General features: G+C 40.0%; 1 protein-coding gene and 1 long non-coding RNA gene across 4 annotated transcripts in view; one reads left to right on the top strand and one right to left on the bottom strand.

Annotated features, from left to right (window-relative positions):
* Positions 1-120: 120 nt before the first annotated feature.
* LOC123520004 lies at positions 121-11,369 on the top strand. 2 transcript variants are annotated; one of them, XR_006679148.1, is made up of 7 exons: positions 121-255; positions 7,827-7,884; positions 8,065-8,337; positions 8,470-8,530; positions 8,702-8,761; positions 9,667-9,847; positions 11,129-11,369. It is a non-coding gene; the product is annotated as an uncharacterized LOC123520004 (long non-coding RNA). The 2 variants fall into 2 exon arrangements; XR_006679147.1 differs by having other exon boundaries at positions 8,470-8,571.
* The window catches only part of LOC123520003, a 30,830-nt gene continuing 14,866 nt past the window's right edge, over positions 10,446-26,409 (bottom strand). The window contains exons 6-10 of one of the 2 annotated variants that reach the window (XM_045281785.1): positions 21,768-21,898; positions 21,070-21,306; positions 13,100-13,574; positions 12,324-12,390; positions 11,141-11,279 (exon numbers count right to left, since the gene is read on the bottom strand). In XM_045281785.1, the coding sequence (XP_045137720.1) occupies positions 13,562-13,574; positions 21,070-21,306; positions 21,768-21,898 (381 nt within the window). In that variant the 3' untranslated portion in view covers positions 11,141-11,279; positions 12,324-12,390; positions 13,100-13,561. Of the gene's footprint in view, positions 10,758-11,103; positions 11,280-12,323; positions 12,391-13,099; positions 13,575-18,923; positions 19,078-21,069; positions 21,307-21,767; positions 21,899-26,409 lie in introns of those variants that run through there. The other variant, XR_006679146.1, reaches the window with a different exon arrangement.

The raw sequence follows: 26,409 nt of genomic DNA, 5'->3' as shown, positions 1-26,409 counted from the left end.
AATTTCATACATTTTAATCGGATAAGCGAGTATCTCATTTGCCAAATAAAATATTGGTATGGTTTATGATTAAACAAGGAATAGTAGCATACAAATTTAGTGGTGAATATGGGAGTATGATATGAAATACCATTGGAGAAAACGGCATTCAAAAGTCAAAACACGTGAATGCCATTTGTGGGAGGACGAGCGGCGAGAGAAGATAGTGTGACCCCGCTCCTGCAATTCCAAGTAACTTCCCGGATTCCACCAGTGGTAAGAATCATGATAGTTGTAGATAATGGCAAGGTGTGCAAGGAGAGTATGACGACCAGTAAATGTAGTGGCGTGGAGTGTGGCTGTGTTAGACTGGCAGTGTGGTGAGCAAGTTTTGTGGGGCTTACGCCTCCACCAAGATACTAACATAACATAACATAACATAAATAATAGGATAACAAAGGAAGGGCCCATCTAGGTTATCCTGTATCAGTCACACGACCTCGTAATCATAAGATACACTTACAAGTCTGTTATATACTAATGGATGTCTGGGAGTGGCAAATCCTCTACAATTTGGAACAGGCTGAACTGAAGTCCATGAAGAAGAACATGAGTGCTATACATAATTAAAATCTAATGAATTTAAGTGCTTAAATACATTGCAACTAGGCGAAGTAATGACCTTAGCTACACAAATATCATGTATAGCCACTGACGAGCCATGGTGGAGGGTGGCAACGGCGGTGTACTATAGTATAGCTGTTGTGGACTCTCTGCTGTGCTCTGTGGTGTCCCTTGCTTACATTGCCGCGATATTCCTTTTTGTACTCTTATACACTTGACATCATGCATTAGACTTGGGATGACAAGGTGGGTCTGAGGTTCGTGGAAAGTTTGCCGTACATCCTTCGCTTTTCTGTTTCGGGAGAACACGGGCGCTCATCCAGTCATCCTTGTCTGCCGCGTCTTTTTTTTTTTTTATTATTATTTTTTATAGATTAATTCAGGAGAACAATATATATATATATATATATATATATATATATATATATATATATATATATATATATAATGTTAAGACTTTAGCAAACAGTGACCATCATATAATTAGATTTATCATTAATTCCAGTAGGGATAATATAGTGAATAAGACTAGAGTCCCAAACTATCAGAAAGGCAATTATGGTAGGTTACGTCAGTTATTAGGAGAGGTAAACTGGGAAGATAGTTTTGGAAATAAAACTGCACAGGAGATGTGGGATATTTTTAAGATTGTAGTAAAGGGTATAGTGATGCAGTGTATCCCTTATAAAGATATAAGGCAGAGAAACAGGAAGCCATTATGGTGGACTCATGAGATAGGTAGCCAGATCAGAGAGAAGAAGAGGGCATACAGAGAGTTGCAGAAAAGTGGGAAGATGTAGATTTGATTAGGTACAGACAGGTCAGAGATGATTTGAGTAAGGTTATAAAAAAAGTAAAAGGCAGGCAGAGATAAAACTAGCTAGAGCTGGGAGTAAAGATCCCAAAAATTATATAGTTATTACAAGGTCAGTGATAAAAGAAATAAGGATAGGATTGGACCACTCAGAAAAGATGGTGTAGTAGTGGATCAAAATGAAGACATAGTAGAATTATTGAATGAACAATTTTCTTCAGTATTTACTAGGGAAAGAATAGGAAATTCTGTTACAAACAGTGCGACGAGTAGTTTAAGAGCTTTAGAAAATATTGATATAAAACCGGGAATTATTAGGAAATTTATTCTTGAACTAGACGATAGGAAAGCTAGTGGTCCTGATGAGCTACATGCCAGAGTACTTAGGGAGGGTGTAGACAGTATTTCTGAAGCACTTAAGTTAATCTTTGAAAGATCACTTAGGTTTGCTGAGATACCACAGGACTGGAAGTTAGCTAATGTTACTCCAATATTTAAAAAAGGTAGGAAGGATGATGCGAATAATTATAGACCGATCAGTTTAACTAGTATAGTATGTAAGATACTAGAGAAAATCATTAAGGGTAGTATTTGGGAGCATTTAAATGAGAATAGATTAATTAGAGATACCCAACATGGCTTTAGATCAGGGAGGTCCTGTCTTACAAATTTGCTCGATATCTTAGAATATATTACCAAGGAGTTAGATGATGGAAATAGCATAGATGTTATATATCTAGATTTTAGCAAGGCGTTTGATAAGGTACCGCATAGGAGGCTAGTGTACAAATTGAGACTACATGGGATAGGGGTAGGTTAGTTGATTGGATTAGTGAATGGCTTTCTGATAGGAAACAGAGAGTAGTATTAAATGGGGCAATGTCTGAGTGGAAGGAAGTGGTTAGTGGGGTACCCCAAGGATCAGTGCTAGGACCTCTTCTTTTCTTGGTGTACATTAACGATTTAGATATAGGAATTAGTAGCAAAGTATCAAAGTTTGCAGATGATACTAAGATAGCATGTGCAGTACAGGGTGAAAAGGACAATTACAGAATACAACGAGACCTGGACAGGCTGATAGCATGGGCAGACAGGTGGCAGATGGAGTTTAATTCTAAAAGTGTCAGGTTATGCATTTAGGTAAAGACAACACAAACTTTAACTATGAGATGGAGGGATGTTGGCTAGAGGCAGTAGATGAAGGAAAGGATTTAGGAGTAGTGATAGACAGGACTATGAAATTTTCAAAGCAATGTTTAGAAGCAAGAAATAGGGCAAATAGGATCCTGGGTTTTATAAATAGAAATGTTAGTTATAAAAGTAAGGAAGTGGTGCGTAGCTTATATAATTCCTATGTTAGGCCCCATTTAGAGTATTGCATACAGGCCTGGTCACCCCACTATAGGCAGGATATCAACATGTTAGAAGCAGTTCAGAGAAGAGCAACTAGGATGATACCAGCTTTGAAGCGCCTGGAGTATAGAGATAGATTAAAGGCATTAAACATGTTTTCATTTGAGAGGAGATGTATAAGAGGGATATGATAGAGTTATTTAAAATGTTCTCAGATACAAACTACATAGATGTGAGATCTTTCTTTACCTTAGAGGAGGGAAGTAGGACTAGAAATCATGGCAGGAAGATTAGAAAGCAAGGCTGCAGGTTAGATATAAGAAAATATTTCTTTAGTCATAGGGTGGTAGACTTCTGGAATGCATTGCCAGAGACGGTTGTAAATAGCACTAGTTTGACAATGTTTAAAAACAGATTAGATAAGCACTTAAATTTATTAGATTTATAATTATGTATAGCGCTGCATGATAGTTTTATAAGAAATTTACTATAGTTAAACAAGACATGATCCCCATGTATGGGGATTACAGATTGTAGAGGAATTCGATGCAGGACTTAGCCCTGTTAATGGGCCAAATATTTAGAATTAGTATATAATGTATTGTGTACTTGTAAGTGTATCTTTAAGTACTGATGACGAGGTCGCTGTGCGACTGATACAGGATAACCTAGATGGGCCCTGGTGGCCCTTTGTTATCCTATTATTTATGTTATGTTATATGTTATGTTATGTTATGTTAAGGTATATATATATTATATATATATATATATATATATATATATATATATATATATATATATATATATATATATATATATATATATATATATATATATAATATATATATATATATATATATATATATATATATATATATATATATATATATATATATATATATATATATATATATATATATATATATATATATATACACCTTAACATTAATATGTACAAGTATATCTCCTAAAACGGGCCATGTCTGTATAGCTGCCCGGAGCTGGAACTAAGAAGCTAAGAAGTATCATCACAGCATGGTCACCAAACTCTAAGCTAACTAATCATATATACAATTAGCAAGGCGGGGGGAAGTGTGTAACAATATTGTGCAAGGTATCAGAGTGGTGTTCGAAAAGAGTGTTCAGTATCCTGACAGCTTCATCTCTGGCCTCAGCTGTGTTGGGGTCGGTGTGAGGCCTCTGCGTCACTCTTCGGAGTTCTGCAGTATTGGTGCACCCCAGCAACCAATGGAAGAGTGGATGAGTCTGTGGTTCGTCGCAGTATTTGCACGGTTGCGCCATTGGTTCTCTCAGTTACTAGTTGCACTTGTATCCTAGTCGTAACCGATGCAAGTTCACTCGCAGCCGTCTAGACGCCCCTCGTGGAACATCAAGTGTCTAGCCTTTGGTGACTCCGTAGAACCAGCTGCTGCTTCTGGATCCAACCTCAGCGTTGCTTCGATTTCTGTTACCCGTGATGGCGTCTTCTCGCCGCTTTGCTGACTTCTTCAAGCTTGAGAGGGATGGCCGTATATACTTGGTGACTTCTGCAAAAGCGGATGCATCTTTTGCTGCTCTGTCTGCTGCCTCGTTACCATGAATACCAATGTGGCTCGGTACCCAGTTGAGGGTAACTGATCGTGCAGGTGTTGACTTGTGCCAAATCTCCCTTTTCTTCTGTTTGCTGTCTGCTCTGCTATGTATCCCTTAATATAGGTCACCTTTTCCTGGAACGTTCTAATGTTTTCTTCTCTTGTTTTTTTTTTGTATTGGCTGATGATGAAGGTTAGTTGTTGGGGGTAGGTTTGTTGATTGGATTAGTGAATGGCTTTCTGATAGGAAACAGAGAGTAGTATTAAATGGGGCAATGTCTGAGTGGAAGGAAGTGGTTAGTGGGGTACCCCAAGGATCAGTGCTAGGACCTCTTCTCTTGGTGTACATTAACGATTTAGATATAGGAATTAGTAGCAAAGTATCAAAGTTTGCAGATGATACTAAGATAGCATGTGCAGTACAGGGTGAAAAGGACAATTACAGAATACAACGAGACCTGGACAGGCTGATAGCATGGGCAGACAGGTGGCAGATGGAGTTTAATTCTAAAAAGTGTCAGGTTATGCATTTAGGTAAAGACAACACAAACTTTAGCTATGAGATGGAGGGATGTTGGCTAGAGGCAGTAGAGGAGGAAAGGATTTAGGAGTAGTGATAGACAGGACTATGAAATTTTCAAAGCAATGTTTAGAAGCAAGAAATAGGGCAAATAGGATCCTGGGTTTTATAAATAGAAATGTTAGTTATAAAAGTAAGGAAGTGGTGCGTAGCTTATATAATTCCTATGTTAGGCCCCATTTAGAGTATTGCATACAGGCCTGGTCACCCCATTATAGGCAGGATATCAACATGTTAGAAGCAGTTCAGAGAAGAGCAACTAGGATGATACCAGCATTAAAGCGCCTGGAGTATAGAGATAGATTAAAGGAATTAAACATGTTTTCATTTGAGAGGAGATGTATAAGAGGATATGATAGAGTTATTTAAAATGTTCTCAGATACAAACTACATAGATGTGAGATCTTTCTTTACCTTAGAGGAGGGAAGTAGGACTAGAAATCATGGCAGGAAGATTAGAAAGCAAGGCTGCAGGTTAGATATAAGAAAATATTTCTTTAGTCATAGGGTGGTAGACTTCTGGAATGCATTGCCAGAGAGGGTTGTAAATAGCACTAGTTTGACAATGTTTAAAAACAGATTAGATAAGCACTTAAATTTATTAGATTTATAATTATGTATAGCGCTGCATGATAGTTTTTATAAGAAATTTACTATAGTTAAACAAGACATGATCCCCATGTATGGGGATCACATATTGTAGAGGAATTCGCTGCAGGACTTAGCCCTGTTAATGGGCCAAATATTTAGAATTAGTATAAAATGTATTGTGTACTTGTAAGTAAGTACTGATGACGAGGTCGCTGTGCGACTGATACAGGATAACCTAGATGGGCCCTGGTGGCCCTTTGTTATCCTATTATTTATGTTATGTTATATGTTATGTTACTTGGTGTGATTACCAAGAATGATTATATCTTTTTTCCTATAATATCAATACAGTCCTAATGCTGTGCTAATAGCCAAATCCTTTTTTTTTTTTTTTTTTTTTTTTTTCTTCCTTGCCTGTGATAACCACCTCTGATGTCACTAATTTGCTTCTCTCCTCATATTTTGTGAATTCTACTATAAAATTTTTTATGGTCTCTATTTCTCCCTTTCCACAACTACAGTGTTCATCCTTCCTTTCTGTCCCTATCATCAATTTACAAAGTGTCAGTCCGTGTTTTGTATAAAAGTTTTCTTCCCCAATCTCCTACGTGCCAGCTCTCTGTCTCGAATTTCTGCTTCCTACTGCACCACTGTGATTTTGACTTAGCTACTGTATATTTTTCTTGCCATCTTGTTAATTCATTGTTTTCTATTCTCTTTTTGATGTCTCTTTGTACTCTGCTTTTCTCCATGTTTCTGACAGTCTCTCTTTTCTTCCACTTTTTACTTCACTTGCCCAGCTGGAGTTAGCTCTGTTTTGCAGAATCATCATCTTTGCCCATTTATTTATTGAAAGTCTCTTATATTTAGAAAGCCTAACTTGCCCTTCTCAATAATTCTTTCTCTGAAGGTGCTTCATCCCATGTCTCTTCTGAGGGTCTCTTCTGTTACCCCAAATCCCCATCTACTTATCCTGATATTTTATACCTTTTTAGTCGGGCAGTGTTTCCTCACTGATATGTTACTTTTGATCCATATAAAGAATAAGGCCACACTGACACACTCTTGCCCACCTCAAACTTGTTTATTACTCTACTACCTCCATTGATAACCATTCTTGATATTTTTCAGCCTTGATTTTAATGGCCTTCCTTTGCCTGTCCCGTCTATGCCTTTCCTGACCACCTTGAGTCCTAAATACAGTGGCAGAACCAAGAGGGGTCTTAGGGGGGCTTCAGGTCCCCAGTAATGAGCCAAGGCCCCTCTTAAGCCCCCAAATATTGCTATCAATTAATTTTTGGAGGGCCAGACAGCTGAATATTGATGCTTTTATAGATACATTTGCTGCCAGTCACCAGAACAGGCATTTAAAGTTGTTGGGCTGTTTGCCATGCTCTAATTTCTACTGATCTTCCTCAGATTGTATTAGGTATTGTAGAGCATCATTCTTTTCTGCCATTTTAACTTTGTACTTACACATGCCTATGGTATATATTTTATTTCTTTTGATAGAGTGGCTTTTATCTTAATGGTAATAAATGTCTGAAATGTATCTTAGTATTTATACATAGCAACTTACCATCAGTACTTCACTTTGATGATATTTTGTGAAGCTCATCCTCATTTTACCCTGGCCGCCCCTTACCACCTCCACAATGAAAATTTCCTGCCACTGCCACTGGCCCATAGTGACCTAGTGGCTGGATAATTGATCTTCAGTATGTGCATTGAAACCCAAACATTTGAAGACCATTTCAGTAACTAATAGCACTGTGAAATACAGGCTCCTGAGATCACACTTATCCTTGTGGCCTTCATGATACGTGCAGAGAACAGTTTATGGACAGCATTGCGTCAAGTACAGAATTTGTTTTATGGTGGTGCCATCACTAGAGAACATCTCTTGTTGATTTTAAACAGAATGAAGTTCCTAAAATGGGTTCATCCTTCCAGCATCCCTTGACTGAACCACTAACCTAACTTAACCATCCTCCAAATAGAGAGCCCTGGGTCTTATCATCTTAGCTCAGAATTATACAGCTAAACAAAGTTTCCTTCTATATTCTGTACTAGGGTTCATGGTTAGTGAGGTTAGCCAGGAGGGTTGGCATTGCACACATCTCTCCCCTGGGCAGCCTGAGTCCTCACTGCTGCCTCAGAGCCAGTTTTGCTGTGATTTAGTACTAGCTACATCAGTGTGATTTTCAGCCAGTATACTTATGTTTTATATTCCTTTCTTATAAATGAAAAGCTTGGGGACTTTTTAAGGAGCATGTTTCTTTATTTTTTGCAGATGGAGCCCCATGAGAACATGTCAGTGTCCATCAGATTTTGGGGAAGTGTTACCAAGGGTGAGTGAAACAAAGTGAATCCATCTAGTGATGCAGTGAGTGAGCATGGTACTACACAAAGAGAATAAGTTAAGAATATGAGTATACACTGTGAATTTTAATTCAGCTAGGATGCAGTCTATTTATAGAGCAGATTCTTCAGTACACAAAGTAATACTGTACACCGTTGTGTTATTTCAGATGTATTTGGTGGCCAAGCATGGGCAACTCAGGAAGATCAAGCAGTGCCTGGTGGAAAGCCATGACATGAGTGCTTGTGACGAGGACAGTTGCAGCCTGCTGGCCAGCGTGAGCATTACCAACCATCTTGAAGTGGTGCGCTTCCTCTGCCGCTTCCCACAACTCCACTGCAATGTGACAGATTAACTGATATGGGGACTTGCCTCTCATGCCATTGCCAGGATGGGACACAGGGAGGAGGTGGTGGAGGACCTACTCATGTGTCCACACCTGGTTAGTTGCTAAATTGTTTGTGTTGGTCCCTTTTGTGAGTGACTGAAGGCCTGCTAAGGAAGTGTGCTTTGGTTCCCTTTGTGAGATTCTTGTGGAGGAATAATTATGTTCTGGTGTGTTCCATGTTTTCAGTGTCATCTGAATGTTGATACCCAGACCAGCTATGAGCAGAGCATTGTCATCGCCAGCAGTAGTAAGATTGCCAAGTTGTTCTAGAATATTCAGCTGCCCAAAGTAAGCTTTCATTATTATTAAGTTCATTTGTGCACATGTCTCACTTATTCATTTCTATGTTTTGGTTTTGGGAAAAAATTTAGGCTGCAATTAAATTTTTACAATTGGTTGACTCAAGTTTTGTTTGCAGGGTCAGTGGCATCCCAACCTTTGTCACACCTTGGTGCCTGCCAGGATGTCTGTGACTGAGGTGAGTCCTGAGTTTTCTGTCTTTAAACACTCTATCATATCTACCAATACAGTTAACACAAATGATATATACATGTAGTAAGTCTGGTACACAGCCCATATTTAATTAAGCAAGGCATTTAAGCATTTAAAAACTATAAAATGCAAAATAGCACATCTCAGAGTAAATGAGAGTATATAAATGTTATAATTTTATCAAAGAGACTTGCTTCTCAGTCACTCATTTTGCAAGGTTTTGGTTTCAGTTCATGTTTGCTGTTAATTCATAATAAACATTTTGAGACCATTACCATTAAGTATATCATGCCATACTTTAAGACAATGTTTTTGATAGAGTTGTATGATAAATTCTTTATAAAATACTCTAATGTTGAATGTCTTGTGAACTTTGTGAAGGTGGTGGTCACAGTAGATGTCTTCCAGAATTCCTCTTTGCACATTCTAGTCCTCTGCATCTTTCAACCTTCATGTTCTTTCATAAGGTATTTACTTACATCACTACACATTCCCTTGCCACAATGACCATTATCCACACTTCCATTAGTCTCATCCATTCTGTACATGGCTATTTGCTGTTGGAGAAAGTAAGGTTTGAGTTTTTTTTTTGTTAGGTGTAAATATAGTTTTTAATGTTTCGTTTATCTTTGTTTTTGATTATTCTCTGTAGTTAAGGTTGAGATTCCAGATTAGTGTATGTAGGTATATGTGTGTGTGTCTGATTTTATTTTATAAAGTGTGGGATGTATTTTAGGTGTGGGTGACTATTGCATTCTGAGTGTTTTTAGTGACTAGAATGCGTACGTGTGTCTGTGGGGTGTGTTTGAGGTGTAGTTGTCTGTTTTTAGTTTAGTGTCTGGGATGCATTAGTGTGTGTCCCTCCTTGCTAACCTTTGTCCTTCCTTTCAGAAATGACCTTACATTGCCTTGCTAATCCTTGGTGCTGAGCTTGCTGGTGCAGGTCAGGTCGGCCAGCCAAGTGGAGGGGGCGGCAGCGTTTATTCTGAAAATGGCCATTATTCCTGGGGACTTGGACTGGATTACATGTCCTTTGGTCTAAGATGCCTGTCAACAAGGCCAGTGTCTCCAGGTAGCAAATCAGGGGGAGATCAGTTCTCCAGGTGTATCTAGGGGGAGATAAGACAGTCTCTCCAGGTTCTAGGGGGAGATAGGTACTGGGTGTAGCTAGGATCAGTACAGTTCAGGGTCAGCATAGTGGATGGGGGGGGGATCCCTAGGTACTGTTCAGGGTCAGCATAGTGGATGGGGGGGGGGATCCCTAGGTACACAGTTCAGGGTCATAGTGGGGTGGGGGGCTGAAGGGTAAATAAATCCTTGGTTCTTTATGAAGAAGCATGAGCTAGTGTCAAATATGTCAGGATAACAAAAACCACCTTATAGCCTTTCCCTTCTTTTATTATATATACTCTCTCTATTATATACTCGAAAGACTCTCCGGATCTCCGGAGAACAACACTTTGAGCCCTTCACCCACAGAATATATAAAAAAAAAAAAAAAAAAAAAAAAAAAATTCAATAAACACCACTCTGTTATACTCCATATTCCTTTATTATATATACTCTCCTGAGAACAACTTGAGCCCTTTTCTCTATTTTTCTCCTTTATTATATATACTCAAGACTAGAACAACTTGAGCCCTTTCGCCACAAAAAATTAAATAAACATACTCTATATTTCTTTTATATATATATACTCAAAAGACTCTCCGGAGAACAACTTGAGCCCTTTTCGCCACAGAAAAAATTATAAAAAAAAAAAAAATAAAAATTCAATAAACATCACTGTGGTGGGGAGTCCTAGAACTCTTATAAGGTTGGGATGCTTGTTACTTGCAACACTACAAGTTCACAAAGTCTGACACACTGGGTTACTCTTAGGAAGTCTGATTAGAATGTGTAGTAATAGTAGCAGCAGCTGTTCAGTCTTCTCGGCAGTAGCATATTGTCTTCCAAGACCAGGATGAGAGAACTGCACAAATCTGGAAAGAGAGATGTAGTAGTAGATCAGTCAGTTCTTGATTTTTTTTCATATATATAAAGATTTTTAATGAGAAGCAAGGATATACAAGAAATGCCATTACACTATTATCATTACTACTACTGTTCCCATCCATTTAAATGTGTTTAATTAAACCAGAGTATAAACCAGTACCCAGGAATACCTTTCTTTATCTTTAAGCTGCTTTTTTTTTATATATAGAAAGATTTTTATGAGAAGCAAGGATATACAAGAAATGCCATTACACTATTATCCTTACTACTACTGTTCCCATCCATATAAATGTGTTTAATTAAACCAGAGTATAAACCAGTACCCAGGAATACCTTTCTTTCTTTCTTTATCTTTAAGCTGCTGATCGGACCACAGTTCCTTTGGCAGCTGGAAGCCACTTTCGTCATTCTCTCTAGTGGTGAGCTTGGGAGTTTCCTGGGCAGGCAGGATGCTGGTCCAACTGGTACAGGGAAACTGCTGGGATTCTTTTTCACCCCCCATCACAAGGCTGTTGAGGAAGAGACAAGAATGCAGGAATTAGTGTAACCATCCATGAAAATGTATATTCCTGAAATTTATAAAGAGGCTTTGAAATAAACATTGTTTTCCCACCTTTGGAATTCCTGATAAAAATTGTAACACTACGCTTCACCAATTCTGTTATCTAATTAAGGAGCAGCAGCAGCATTTATAGCAGACTGGAAGTGGAGATGAGGCATATATGGCAGTCATCAACATAGAGGGAGGAGGATCGGACACCAGATGAGGTGGAAACTGTACCCTTCATGGTTAGGAGGAAAGGGTTGCATTGAAGACACTACCTAGGGGAACTACAACTTGCTGACAAAAAGAGGGTAGAATGGGAAGAGCCAATTTTAAGAAAGGAGTGATCTTTGAGAAAACAATGGAGAAAACCATGTTGCCAGAGACACCAATAGTAGGATAACTGGTGGAGGATGTGCTATCACCAAGTGGTGTCATACACTCTCTAAATCAAAGACTGATTCTTTGTGGGCAAAGGCTGAAGTAATGCATGTGTAAGTGAGCAAGGGGTTTTGCTATACTGTGGGCATGTTGATAACTAAACTGGGAGGGAGAAAGAAGGCTTTTGGATTCAAAAGTACAACGGAAGTCTGAAATTGATCATGCATTCAAATAATTTACAGGTACAGTTGGTCAGGGCAATGGGTCTATGATATTGAGGTTGAGTTCCAAACATATTGGGTCTGAAAAATGGGAGGATTAGGACTTCACAACATTGTGGTGGGAAGTCTCCAGTCAACCAGACATGGTTAAAGAGGACAAGTAAGGTGGTCAGGAGATAGGGCAGGCAGTGGAGCATTTGGTAATGAATACCATCAGGGCCTTCACTGGTGTTATGACAGTTTTAAAGCAGACATTTAATTTGGGGGGAGGGACAGGGGAAGAAAGGAATGCTGTACTGTGTAGCAGTAGAAAGATAGGTTATGGGATACTGATGAGTCTGGTTACTGAGTGTGTGGATAATGAAAGGATAACTGTACTAATATGTAGTATAAAAATATTCACTCACAGATTGTGTGCAACTTTCTCCTTTTCATCCAGGTGGTCACTTGCACTAAGTTCCCTGATGTCATCATCTGTAAAGCAAAGCTGAACTTAGAATTTTTTTATTGTGAAAAAATGTTTTATTGTAGTTTTAATTTTATATGGTTATACTTTACCATAGCAACATAATACTACTTGGGCTAGAAAAGCCTTTATGGAATTAAATTCATACCACAAAAGGACAGATTATTCATAGTAGACAAACCAGAGTAAAGAATGAATAGTCTTAGTTTGTGGCAGTCTACATTTCATTTGTAGAGCAAGAAGTAGGAGAGACCAGTGATGACAGGCCTATGTTATCACCTTTCTAGTTATACCCTCCCAATTCAATAGTGACCAGAGTACTCTTGAAAATAAAGGATAATTTTTTATAAATTGACCCATTTGGAGAAAAGCAGTCTCCAAGATTAAAAATTCCTCCAAAACTGTGACAATGAAAGAATGAAAGGGAAAATTAACAATACGGTTTTTAGGTTTGTAAATCTATAATAATTACCTGCATACAGTGCCCTTACTTGTGCTACTGACGGTGAAAGCCAACCCAACGACAATGGAACAAGTGGTATTCCCAAGAAATAAACCTCAAAGGAAACATTGAGAATGAATGTGATAAAAACTGAACTGACTGAAATGGAGTGAAAAAGACTGAACTCATTAACAGCAAGTCACTCTGAGAGACACTGAAGAGCATTGCATTGTTAGATGTGTACCTTCAAAGCACCAGTGGAAGGCATAACTTACAGAATGGCTGCCAGAATACATGCAGTGTTTCCCTGCTAAAGAGTGGTTGTCATCCAATGATGTAGTTGGGAACACAGCACTAAGTAATTAAGACGTACTTTTCTGGCAAGTTCTTCACATAGTACAACTCCAAAGCAACATCATGTGAACCAAGAGTCACTTCACCAATGCATTGCCTGTATTTAGTCACTGCATGTACCAGTACACACTACAGTCTCTGTGGAGACTGCAACTACTTCACTAACCTACAGCAATTCTAGCTAAAAACTTCTAAACTTCTTGTGGTTTGAGACACTGAATTATGATAAAATGGACCAGTGTTTATTTCTGAAGTGAATGCTATGGAAATACTATAGTGTCCATAGTTGCTTATTTCACAACGCAATCTTGTCCCAGGATGATGCAGCTACTGGTGCAGGTGGACAGCTAACAAACTCCTTCAGTAATTAACAATGGTCCCAGTCACTGCCACAAACTGCAAGATAAACTTATATCAATCATTGGGTCTGAAGGAAAAGAGGCATTGAGTGTTATAAAACAGTTTAATTGATGGAGATGTGGCTTTGAAACTATTAACATCAGCTAGTTGATCAATGAAGAGGAGGAAGTCTGCAAGAGAATGCAACTCTATCACCTCTAGCCTTCAAACAGATACAATGAGGATGATCTAAATGTGAAAGGTTGTACATAAACCTTAATTAGTGATACATTTAGCAATTAAAGATGACAGAATGGAGCAATTTAAACTTTTCCTAAACCCCATCATAAGAATTCATCATATTTATCTATTTCCTAATACTTTTATCCTACACACACACACACACACACACACACACACACACACACGTAGTGTAGTGGTTAGCACGCTCGACTCACAATCGAAAGGGCCGGGTTCGAATCGATGGCGGCGAGGCAAATGGGCAAGTCTCTTAAAGTGTGGCCCCTGTTCACCTAGCAGTAAATAGGTACAGGATGTAACTCAAGGGGTTGTGGTCTCGCTTTCCCGGTGCATGGAGTGTGTTATGTGGTCTCGGTCCTACCCGAAGATCGGTCTATGAGCTCTGAGCTCGCTCCGTAATGGGGAAGACTGGCTGGGTGACCAGCAGACAACTAAGGAGAATCACACACACACACAGAGAGAGAGAGAGAGAGAGAGAGAGAGAGAGAGAGAGAGAGAGAGAGAGAGAGAGAGAGAGAGAGAGAGAGAGAGAGAGCCAATTCTGAAGCTTATTATGGATGGAAGCAATAAAAGGTAAAAAAGAAGGACAAAGGGGAAGGCCAAGGAGAAAGGAAAAATGAAAGTGTAAGAGGAGCCATGAAGAGCCAAGGTGCAATATCTAGCAGTCTCCCTTGTAATCTTGCCGTTCTTTATAGTTTATTGTGGTGTTTTAAGTGCTTGGTAGTGTTGCAGGATGTTTTAGGTGGATTCTAATGTGTTTTTGTGAAAGGAAGCAGACGTAATATTGGAGGCATTGTGGACTAGTATAGGTAGTGTAGTTGATGGAAGAGTGCTAGCTAGTGTGACACCCTGGCAAGATTTGAGTGCATAACAGTAACATGGCCAAACGAGGAGGTTAATCGTGAAATAAGCGCTATTATCTGAGAACAAACTGACGATTCATTAATATCAATTGATTACACTGCTGATCTGTTAATTTTGTCGAAGGATTTGTTTTCGTAGGCAATGAAAATGCATTCCAGAAGAAAGATGTTAGACATAAATTAGATAGGATAAACAGAGATAGTGAAAAGATTAGGAAAGATTTCCATGTGCAAATAGAGAATAAGATTAGAATTCCAAATAAGGAGACAGCATCTAGGAAGGTAGCAGGACTTAAATGTTTTTATGTAAATGCCAGGAGTCTTAGGAACAAGAAGGACGAGTTATCTAGTTATATAGTTGAGGAGGAGTTAGATGTATGTGTCACAGAGGCATGGGTAAATGAGGAAAAGTTTAGGAAAATAGGACAGAATATGAAGTAGAATTGGTAGGATAGGTGGAGTAGTAGTTATTTATGTAAAAAAGATCCTTCATTTCCAGTCAGGTTAATGGTATTAAGGTAGATAACAGAGTAGAGTCCTTATGGCTGGATGTTAGAGTAAACAAAAGTAAGGTTATTAGAGTAGGAGCTTTTTATAGACCACCTAACCAGTCAGCAGATGTAGACAACCTTATGGTAGATGAGATAAATAGGGGTGTACTAGTCAGACAATTATCTTAGGGATTTTAATCTTAAGTCAGTAAACTGGGAGAGGATGGTAGGAGATGCTAGTGAAAATAAGTTTATGGAAAGTTTTCAGGATAACTATTTAGTGCAGATGGTAGATAAACCTACTAGGGGGAGGAAGGTTTTAGACATAGTACTAACAAATATTGAGCATTGTTTAAAGGAAGTTGAGGTAGGAGAGACTTTAGCAAACAGTGACCATCATATAATTAGATTTATCATTAATTCCAGTAGGGATAATATAGTGAATAAGACTAGAGTCCCAAACTATCAGAAAGGCAATTATGGTAGGTTACGTCAGTTATTAGGAGAGGTAAACTGGGAAGATAGTTTTGGAAATAAAACTGCACAGGAGATGTGGGATATTTTTAAGGTTGTAGTAAAGGGTATAGTGATGCAGTGTATCCCTTACAAAGATATAAGGCAGAGAAACAGGAAGCCATTATGGTGGACTCATGAGATAGGTAGACAGATCAGAGAGAAGAAGAGGGCATACAGAGAGTTGCAGAAAAGTGGGAAGATGTAGATTTGATTAGGTACAGACAGGTCAGGGATGATTTGAGTAAGGTTATAAAAAAAGTAAAAGGCAGGCAGAGATAAAACTAGCTAGAGCTGGGAGTAAAGATCCCAAAAATTATATAGTTATTACAAGGTCAGTGATAAAAGAAATAAGGATAGGATTGGACCACTCAGAAAAGATGGTGTAGTAGTGGATCAAAATGAAGACATAGTAGAATTATTGAATGAACAATTTTCTTCAGTATTTACTAGGAAAGAATAGGAAATCCTGTTACAAACAGTGCGACGAGTAGTTTAAGAGCTTTAGAAAATATTGATATAAAACCGGGAATTATTAGGAAATTTATTCTTGAACTACACGATAGGAAAGCTAGTGGTCCTGATGAGCTACATGCCAGAGTACTTAGGGAGGGTGTAGACAGTATTTCTGAAGCACTTAAGTTAATCTTTGAAAGATCACTTAGGTTTGCCGAGATACCTCAGGACTGGAAGTTAGCTAATGTTACACCAATATTTAAAAAAGGTAGGAAGGATGATGCGAATAATTATAGACCGATCAGTTTAACTATAGTCCTGCTCGTCTAAGAATGTGGATTGGGTGCGGCCCCCATGGGAAATAGCGGGAGGACAGCGCTGCCATACCTTTAATCCCTCGTTGTCTACCCCCCTCTTTCCCTCTTCCTCCCTCTCTCTTACCCCTCCCTCTTCCTCCCCCTCTCTTTCTTCCTGGTCAAGGACACCGCAGCTGACCTCCCATCACCTGTATGGATGGCGGGCGTGATTGGTGTTGCTGCCGTGAAGATTTGAATGTAGTTTTTCTTACTTATGTCAGCTTATTTTAAAGTACTTTCCTTCACGATATAATCTAATTACAACTATGGAACTATTTACTCATCCCAAACATAGGAAACCTCTTTATAAGTATATTATTTTTTTAGCAACACTGTAAAATATGTATGCCACGTTTCTTGCCAGGCTTATGAATATATTATCAATAATAAGTTTACTGCTCTCTCATACGTTGTAATACTAAGGCTAAATGCGTATGTATATTTGCTGACCATATTTGCTAAAGTTTTACTACTATTAGAACTCTGCTGCATCACTGGCTATGAGACATGCTTCACCACTGTACAGCGGGAATTCCCCAACAAGCCGCACCCAATCCACATTGTTAGAGGAGCAGGACTATAGTATAGTATGCAAGATACTAGAGAAAATCATTAAGGGTAGTATTTGGGAGCATTTAAATGAGAATAGATTAATTAGAGATACCCAACATGGCTTTAGATCAGGGAGGTCCTGTCTTGCAAATTTGCTTGATATCTTAGAATATATTACCAAGGAGTTAGATGATGGAAATAGCATAGATGTTATATATCTAGATTTTAGCAAGGCGTTTGATAAGGTACCGCATAGGAGGCTAGTGTACAAATTGAGACTACATGGGATAGGGGTAGGTTAGTTGATTGGATTAGTGAATGGCTTTCTGATAGGAAACAGTAGTATTACATGGGGCAATGTCTGAGTGGAAGGAAGTAGGGGTACCCCAAGGATCAGTGCTGAACCTCTTCTTTTCTTGGTGTACATTAACGATTTAGATATAGGAATTAGTAGCAAAGTAACAAAGTTTGCAGATGATACTAAGGTAGCATGTGCAGTACAGGGTGAAAAGGACAATTACAGAATACAACGAGACCTGGACAGGCTGATAGCATGGGCAGACAAGTGGCAGATGGAGTTTAATTCTAAAAAGTGTCAGGTTATGCATTTAGGTAAAGAGAACACAAACTTTAGCTATGAGATGGAGGGATGTTGGCTAGAGGCAGAAGAGGAGGAAAGGATTTAGGAGTAGTGATAGACAGGACTATGAAATTTTCAAAGCAATGTTTAGAAGCAAGAAATAGGGCAAATAGGATCCTGGGTTTTATAAATAGAAATGTTAGTTATAAAAGTAAGGAAGTGGTGCGTAGCTTATATAATTCCTATGTTAGGCCCCATTTAGAGTATTGCATACAGGCCTGGTCACCCCATTATAGGCAGGATATCAACATGTTAGAAGCAGTTCAGAGAAGAGCAACTAGGATAATACCAGCATTAAAGCGCCTGGAGTATAGAGATAGATTAAACAAGACATGATCCCCATGTATGGGAATCACAGATTGTAGAGGAATTCGCTGCAGGACTTAGCCCTGTTAATGGGCCAAATATTTAGAATTAGTATATAATGTATTGTGTACTTGTAAGTGTATCTTTAAGTACTGATGACGAGGTCGCTGTGCGACTGATACAGGATAACCTAGATGGGCCCTGGTGGCCCTTTTTTATCCTATTATTTATGTTATGTTAAGTTATAGGCTACTGGAAAACAGTTCGTGGCTAGCTAGTGGGTTAATTAGCAAGTTATCAATGAAGACGCAGTTTAGAATAACGACTTATTTGCATTCACATTTTTAAACAAACCCTACTGTAAAGTGTAAAGTATTCGTGCTGTTATTATCATTATTATTTTGCAATTAACCGCGGAGGAGAGGGAAGATGAGTTAACAACCACTGGTATAGATTACGTCCCGAGGAAAAGCGTCCAATCTAGCTGTGAAATGAAGTCAGTGGTTTCAATAAGTAGGCTTAGATTATTTCCACGACCCCGAAAAGGTATAGACATTAACACAAGATATGTCGTGGGACTGATTGGCGAAAACAAATCTCTACCAATGGTGAAGGCAGAGGGCGGGGCGGGCGGGGCGGAAAAGGGATTGCGTGGGCAGGTCGAACAATAGTGCGGTCGTTATAAGCAGATCAGATTCCCAGTTCCCTAGCAGTAAAGATTATCTCTCTAACTATACGAGAAGATTGAATAGGACACAATAGAGACCTTTATTATTATGATTTCTTCGTAAACACTCACAAGACAGTCTGGCAATGACTGACCATGGTTATCACAATCCCCCCTATGATCCGCGTCCACCACCACATGCCATCTGTCATTACCCTTACTTCTCCCTCCTTTTCTCCTAACTTCACTCTCTTCAACACTAAACGCATATAGTAAAGACTCTACACGTTGCTTACCTTACGTCTACCACAAGCCACTCGGTAGCTAAGAAATCACATGGTAACGTGCTACCGCCGGTGGTCCTACACCTTACCCGCCACCACCTTATCGCGTCTTCACCAGCAAGCTTCGAGTGCGCATGAGCCGTGTGGTGACGGGAGCAGGCGGATTCACACACACACACACACACACACACACGTCATGAATTGGTAGTTTCTAGTATGGATTTGGTTATTATATACAAGATACTACAACAAAATAATCGAAGGCAACACACACACACACACACACACACACACACTGGCTACACCACAACGTATGTCAGTCACATTAATACGCTAGGACTATCCGAAGATCGGAAATAATGAGCTCTGAGCTCGTTCCGTAGGGTAACGTCTGGCTGTCTCGTCAGAGATTGCAGCAGATCAAACAGTGAAACACACACACACACACACACACACACACACACACACATGCATTATGTACCACCGCTTCACACCAGCTGATCCAGACACAAGTCACAAGCTCGTGAAACACAATAACGACGATAAACACTACATCGGTTCCATCACCCATAACCACGAGTATTTTGTCCAGACCTTAAAAGTTGAGTACTGTATAAAGCAGTAGAATGTGTATATGTGACTTCCTAATATCACATGCCAACATGACATTGTGTTCTAACAGTTAGTACCGCGAGTAACACGAGCTAAGTCCTGTATTAAGCTCTCATTACCACAAACAAGCGATTAAACAAGGTGAACGTCATAACCTAGACTCCTTCCTTACACTTATATTCCCAACTGTTGAGGCACAATAAGAAGGCAACGCATCCTAATCACTCCCTGAAATATTACACTAACGACGACCGCTAATATTACAGAGCCTACACCACGTGACTATAATATAATTATATATCTATACATGCTAGACACTTACGAGCCGAACAGTGCCAACTAATGAGCGATCACCATCATAGCCTATACTATTCATGTCTCCCAAAATGCCCTGATGGAACAGAATAAAGTAAATGAATGGATGAATATAGGGATAAAGAAATAAATGAAAAGGTAGATAATAGTAATAACAGTAGTAATAAGGAGGAAATGACACGATCTACTGTTTATTGAGCGGGTGCTGGTGTTCGAAATTCTGTGTTTGTGTCCACCTTTTCCCACACCTCCTCCTTAACCCCCATCTCTACCTGTTCAGTGAGAATCGTTTACACATAGGCATATAGTTACAAAGACGGATAGCTATTATTGTTGGTTTTCCTTTACATATTTCTTCTTAATCTACTATCTTAAATAATCCCAACAAGGACACTAGGACAGTGGCGTTTGTTCTGCAGGAGGGGCGGGGCGGTGGATGAATTTTATGTGCAAATGTCTGCCCAAGTAAGTCTAACTAACGCATATGATCTCCTAACAGGCCTATAAGTGAATGATATCTAGGCAGTAAACATAATCCACTGCAGCCTCTCACCCTTCAAGGACAGAGAGGAGGAATGAATGAGGCAACCAGACGACAAGAGTGGCGACATATATCCTACACTAATTATGGAATTAGATAGATGGTTGTGTGTGTGTGTGTGTGCTTCAATGCCTCTCGGAAGATGTAGCCTATACTGCCCTGGACACTGATGAGTTATATGGCGTATTAATGTGACTGACATACGTTGTGGTGTAGCCAGTTTATGTTTGCCGTGTTTCAGTAGCTGTGTGGCAACTATCTTTTATTGCTGGATTCTATCTATACTATTGGTCTATATTTTTGATGTATATTAGTTGACAATGCTAAATATTAAACATCCTCTTTTTAGCTCTTCACCCTCGAAAAAAAGTGAAAAAATCCCTGATTCAGTGCCTGTATTTTTTTCTCTCCTTTGGGTGACATCTCGTTATCCATTAAAAGACTACTAATGTAGGCTACAAAACAAAAATAAAATCATGATCCTGGTGACAGTTTAACAAAAGATGACGCATCGTTACTAAAAAAACAAAAACATGAAAACACTATTAATGAAGATGCAGAGCGTCAGAACATGAGCCTCCTAGAGATCCTCATCTGACACATCTGGCACATGGGGCCACAACACACGAGACCACAGCATGACGGGCCACAACATGATGGACAGACAGCGAACGTTGCCGGTCCGTGGCGCTCACCTCAGCTTGGGGCGGAGGCTGGTGGTGGTGGTGGTGGTAGCGGGCTGGGGCTCTTCCCTCCCGCTGCTCCGGTACTCAGGGTCACGCGCGGTCAAGTGGGCGAGGGGGACGTAGTGTAGGTACAGCAGGGAGTAGGGGTGGGGCCGGGGTGGCGGGCGGGGGTCGGGTCGAGCCAAGGGGCGGGTCAGCAGTACGGGACGGACACCTGGCGGGGCTTGTGGGGCGTGGTGCTCCTCACTGCGGGGGAGGACGTGATGTCAGTAAATAATATTCATCACACACACAAACACACAATAGATATTTTCTTTCTTTTTCTTTCTTTCACACACACACACACACACACACACACACACACACACACACACACACACACACACACAAAGAATAAAACAACTATAAATAGCGCTACGCTGATGTTTTATGAGGCTAAAAATGAAATCAATCCGGCTAACATTTCTATCCAAGTCTGTAGTGTGTTAAGTACAAAGGTGGTGCACGTGACCTGGCGCGGAGGGCAGCGTACTGAGGACGATCACTGCTGCCCCGGGTCATTCTGCTTTCGTGTTTGGTCTTGTTTTTGCCAATTTAAATGTAAAGCGGAAAAAAAAGAAAGCACAGGTTCCCACGGTTAAGACTCTCTCTCTCTCTCTCTCTCTCTCTCTCTCTCTCTCTCTCTCTCTCTCTCTCTCTCTCTGTACCTGCGGAGGTGGTCGAGGTGGAGGTAGTGGCGGTGGTGGTGCAGGGGGTGAAGGGAGGACAGGTAAGGCGCGGGGGCGTATCCCCCGTCCTCGGCCAGCAGTCCCAGGGCCGCTCCCGACACCCGCGGCACCTTGGGGAACATAGAGCGCTTACTGGGCGTGGGAATTACTATACTACTGTTACTACTACTACTACTATTACTATATTACATTTTTTTTTTACGTTAAGGCCTATAGGGCCTGTAGGCTCACTTGAAGAGTGTGTAGTATTCAACTTCTGCCCATTAGTGGTGCAGGCAATTTTATTTATAATGATACCCATATTAGGGCACATATCATCACCCAAGCTCATCTTGGGTATAACCACCTAGAACCTCGGTATCGTGGTGACATGTAGGTAACTTTAAACCACTCGACAAATGGCAAAGTGTTTATCCACTGCCACCACCCCCACTACTACTACTTCTACTACTACTATTAGTACTACTACTACTACTACTACTACTACTACTACTACTATATGCCAATAAAGAATAATGCTGTAGGGATAAACATATTACACCACATAGTTGTTTTTGTCTCTTATCCCTTGCGTGTCTGTGTGTGTGTGTGTGTGTGTGTGTGTGTGTGTGTGTGTGTGTGTGTGTGTGTGTGTGTGTGTGTGTGTGTGTGTGTAATTCACCACGGTCGTCTGCTGGTCACCCAGGCAGTCTTCCCCATTACGGAGCGAGCTCAGAGCTCATAGACCGATCTTCGGGTAGGACTGAGACCGCAACACACACTCCACACACCAGGAAAGCGAGGCCACAACCCCTCGAGTTACATCCCGTACCTATTTACTGCTAGCTGAACAGGGGCTACACATTAAGAGACTTGCCCATTTGCCTCACCTCCCCCGGGACTCGAACCCGGGCCACTACACTACGCGCGCGCGCGTGTGTGTGTGTGTGTGTGTGTGTGTGTGTGTGTTTGCTGCAATCATTACCATCTCACCTCACTCGCCTCCCACTCATCCTCATCCTTTCTCTCTTAAGATTTATACATCCTTTCCTCCTCCTCGTATCATCATCTTCATTACCACCACTTCACGTTTTTCCTCTCAATGCACGTGTAACAAAGGAATGCACGCCCTCTCAGCACCTCCCCCCGACCCACCCTGTCCCGCCCCGCCAGACAGGGTTCTTGCTCTGGCTGGATGACTGTGGGGAGTCTTCTGATAATATTTTTTTGTGTGTCTGGTGTACGTATTTGGGAAGGAAAGAAGCGAATTATGAAGGTCGAAGTTCTGTAGTCTACGTCTGCGTCTGCACTGAGTCCTCGCTTCTTTCTCTGTTACGCAGGTGGAGGTTGGTGGCCAGCTAGGTAACAGTGATAACAATGAAATACAGTATAGATTAAAAAATAGGTTTTGAGGAAGTAAACTTCATAACTAGGACAAACGGAGAGAGAGTAAAGGAAGGGAAGGGAAAGGAAGGGTAGGGAAGGGAAAGGAAGGGAGGCCATTTACTACCTAAATGATGCAGTTAAATGTTTGTGAAATTACGATCAGTCTTCGTATCAGTAAGTGGTCTGTTAATCTTCTAATTTCACTTCACGATATTTGACTGACGTCACATCGGTAGTCAATGAGAGTTTTAGAATAATTCATCGCCCTTTTATACCATCCCATTAATCCCCTTCAACTAAACACACACACACACACACACACACACACACACACACACACACACACACACACACACACACACACACACACACACACACACACACACACACACACACAAGTAAGTAAATGCATAAAAGAATAAACAAATATAAACAATACTACGACGAAAAAGTAATGTCCCTTACTGTTATTACTGTTGCTATTATTCTTGCAATTCTTTGTAAATCTCCTCTTTTGATTATCTCATCATTGGAGAAGAGAAAAATAGGAAGAAAGGGCAATCTCGTGTGTGTGTGTGTGTGTGTGTGTGTGTGTGTGTGTGTGTGTGTGTGTTTGACAATGAAAATGCAGCTACAAAAACAAAAGCAGCAATAAAGAAAATAGAAAATGAAAGCCCTGAACTTAAGATTACGAAATGTGGAGCAAGACGTTGATATTTATGTAGCGTTCTCCTGTTAACCCCAGCGGCGCCATATGACCTAAGCTGTTGCGGGGCCTAATGGAATAATTTACATTTTTCCCTCCTCAGTTTAGAACGCCTAGGTGTTAAGCCCTTCAATAATGAGACGCATTTTTACCTTGATTTTTGGGTGTGATTAAACGATTTTATACGCTTTAGGAAGGATCTATGGGGGTCATAAAATCAATGGCCAGAGTCTTTACTATTCTAATCCCAATATATATTTTTGAAGCTGTATAAAATTGCCAAATAGTAACCAGAATGAATATAAAAACACGTCTTGGTACTGAAGGGGTTAAAGCTCTTTCAAGCAGTATGCTACACAAGTTCCTTTAAGATGGCTTGTAGTAAAGTAAATCGTCTACCAATCCCACAGAAGAAAGCAAACTATATTTCTCTGATTTTGTTCGATTAGTTCCATTTCTGAGGTGTGGTAATGAACTGTAAGAATTTCAAGCATGAACCAGTTAATTGTCTGTGCCTCAGGTCTAAGGGATGGCTTCGTAACCTCAGGAACGCGACAAAAAGTAAAGGCTTGATAGTAAACAAGACGGCAGTAAATGACAGCTGCTTGACTGGAGTGGTGCAATAATTCATTAATAACTGTCAAGCAAAATCTGACTTATACACGACATAAAATACATAGATAGATAATACACGCCACTTTAATAAAATACATAGATAGACAATAGAGTATGCATGTTAGTAAAGCGAGGAATAAGCATACGAGGGAGAAAGTTAAGACACAAGAAAACTTACAATGGAGGTTAACTCAAGGAATTCATATTAACTTATTAACTTACTGACAAATCTGCTCTTATCTTCACTAGAAAATAGCCAAGACAAAAGATAATTTACAATATTAATTCACTCATCTTACTCTTTGTTAATCACGTTCTTAATCTTTACAAAAAAAAAAAAAAAAAAAAAAGTAAAAAACAAACAAACCGAATATGAAAGGGGAGATGAACAAAATAATGATAACAACAAACGAGCAAAAGACTCACTCACCGGGGACACGAGCACCACACTCAGCAGAAGTGACGCGAACACAACCATCTTTCAACAATCAATTGACTTCACCAGCGTTGACTTCCGTGCGTCAGCAAAACAAACCACCCTCACCGCCGGACGCGCGCCGACCACCACAACGCGGAACCAGCGGACGGGAAGTGGCACAGTACTCTATTTTTTCTAGCCTCGCCGCGTGACCACCACCAGCGGGTCAGAGAACTGTTGGAGTCACGATCACACAGGCTATCAAAGCTGACCACATGAAGACACATCACATTTCACGCGTGTGCCATGTTTTTACGTCCTTTCGCTAACGGTGCGGCTTCTGCGTTGGTAAAAAAGGGAAGAAAAGATAAACAAAGGGCTAACAGGGAGCCGTGACCGTACTCCTTGCCCTGCGGGGTGGAAGGGAGGCACTAGCTGGGGAATATGTGTATGAGGGGTGGTTCTGTCTACATACGCTAAGTTTGTCATTGCTTCACGGTCGCTGCGTCAACCGTTTCAATGGGCGGGGTGGTGGGGCGTCACCGCGGCGTCACGCAGCTTTCTAACTCAGTGGTGGATACATAGACCAGGACAGATAGATAGGAAGTAAATGATGTGCAGTATGAAAAAGGTTAATGTCATATAGAGTAAAGAAAAAGGAAGTTTTATGTAATGACAAGACAGTAAAAAAAAAAAAGGGAAGTTTTGTAAGGATGAGTAAAAAAAAAAAGGGAGTTCGATAAGGTCCAGAAAGAAAAAAAATCCTATGGAAATGATACAATAGAAACCAAGATTAGGAGATGAGCAGACGCTAAAATAAAATAGTGAAAAATGGGAGTTGATAGCAAGAGAAAGTTTAATATGAAGATGAAAAATATAGTTTTGTATGAAATATAGTAATAAAGAGAGATTTTAGTTTGGCACTCAAAGAGAGAGAGAGAGAGAGAGAGAGAGAGAGAGAGAGAGAGAGAGAGAGAGAGAGCACAACAAAGAGAGTATAATTTGGCGTTCTAGTTCAACGACACCAATTTTTTGTATCTGCTGCTTTATCAGATTCTGACATGAACCAAGCGTTCGTTCACATTCAATCGTCGATATTTACATTTGTGTTAACCTATCCTTTGTTGCATCCTGACCTCCATCATCACATCTAATTGCTTATTTCCTGTAACTACTGTTCTCTCCCGACACTTGTTTGAAAAGTCTTGAGGTCGTTTCTTTGATTTTTATTGGTGTAAGGAGAGGAGAGAGAGGAAGTTATCGTTTTATCTTGAGCTGAATATTTTCTAGTTATTACTTCTGCAATAGACTCAATTAAATTCTTCAACGTTTCTATAGTTTTCATTACAAATATTCTTTAAACTACTGTAAATGATGAGTTGCGTCCTCTTGGTGTTTTCTCTACAGAAAGTGCGCCATCACGGTGGACTATCATTGCAATCCAGCAAACACTACTCATCACTTTATCAAATTTAACTACAGTCACTTAAAAGTAGTAGAGATAAAGCAACGAACCT

This window comes from Portunus trituberculatus, chromosome 46, assembly GCF_017591435.1.
Source record: "Portunus trituberculatus isolate SZX2019 chromosome 46, ASM1759143v1, whole genome shotgun sequence".
NCBI classification, from domain to species: domain Eukaryota; kingdom Metazoa; phylum Arthropoda; class Malacostraca; order Decapoda; family Portunidae; genus Portunus; species Portunus trituberculatus.
The sequence above is the reverse complement of the archived record's forward strand: the minus strand, read 5'-3'. Positions and strand labels throughout refer to the sequence as shown.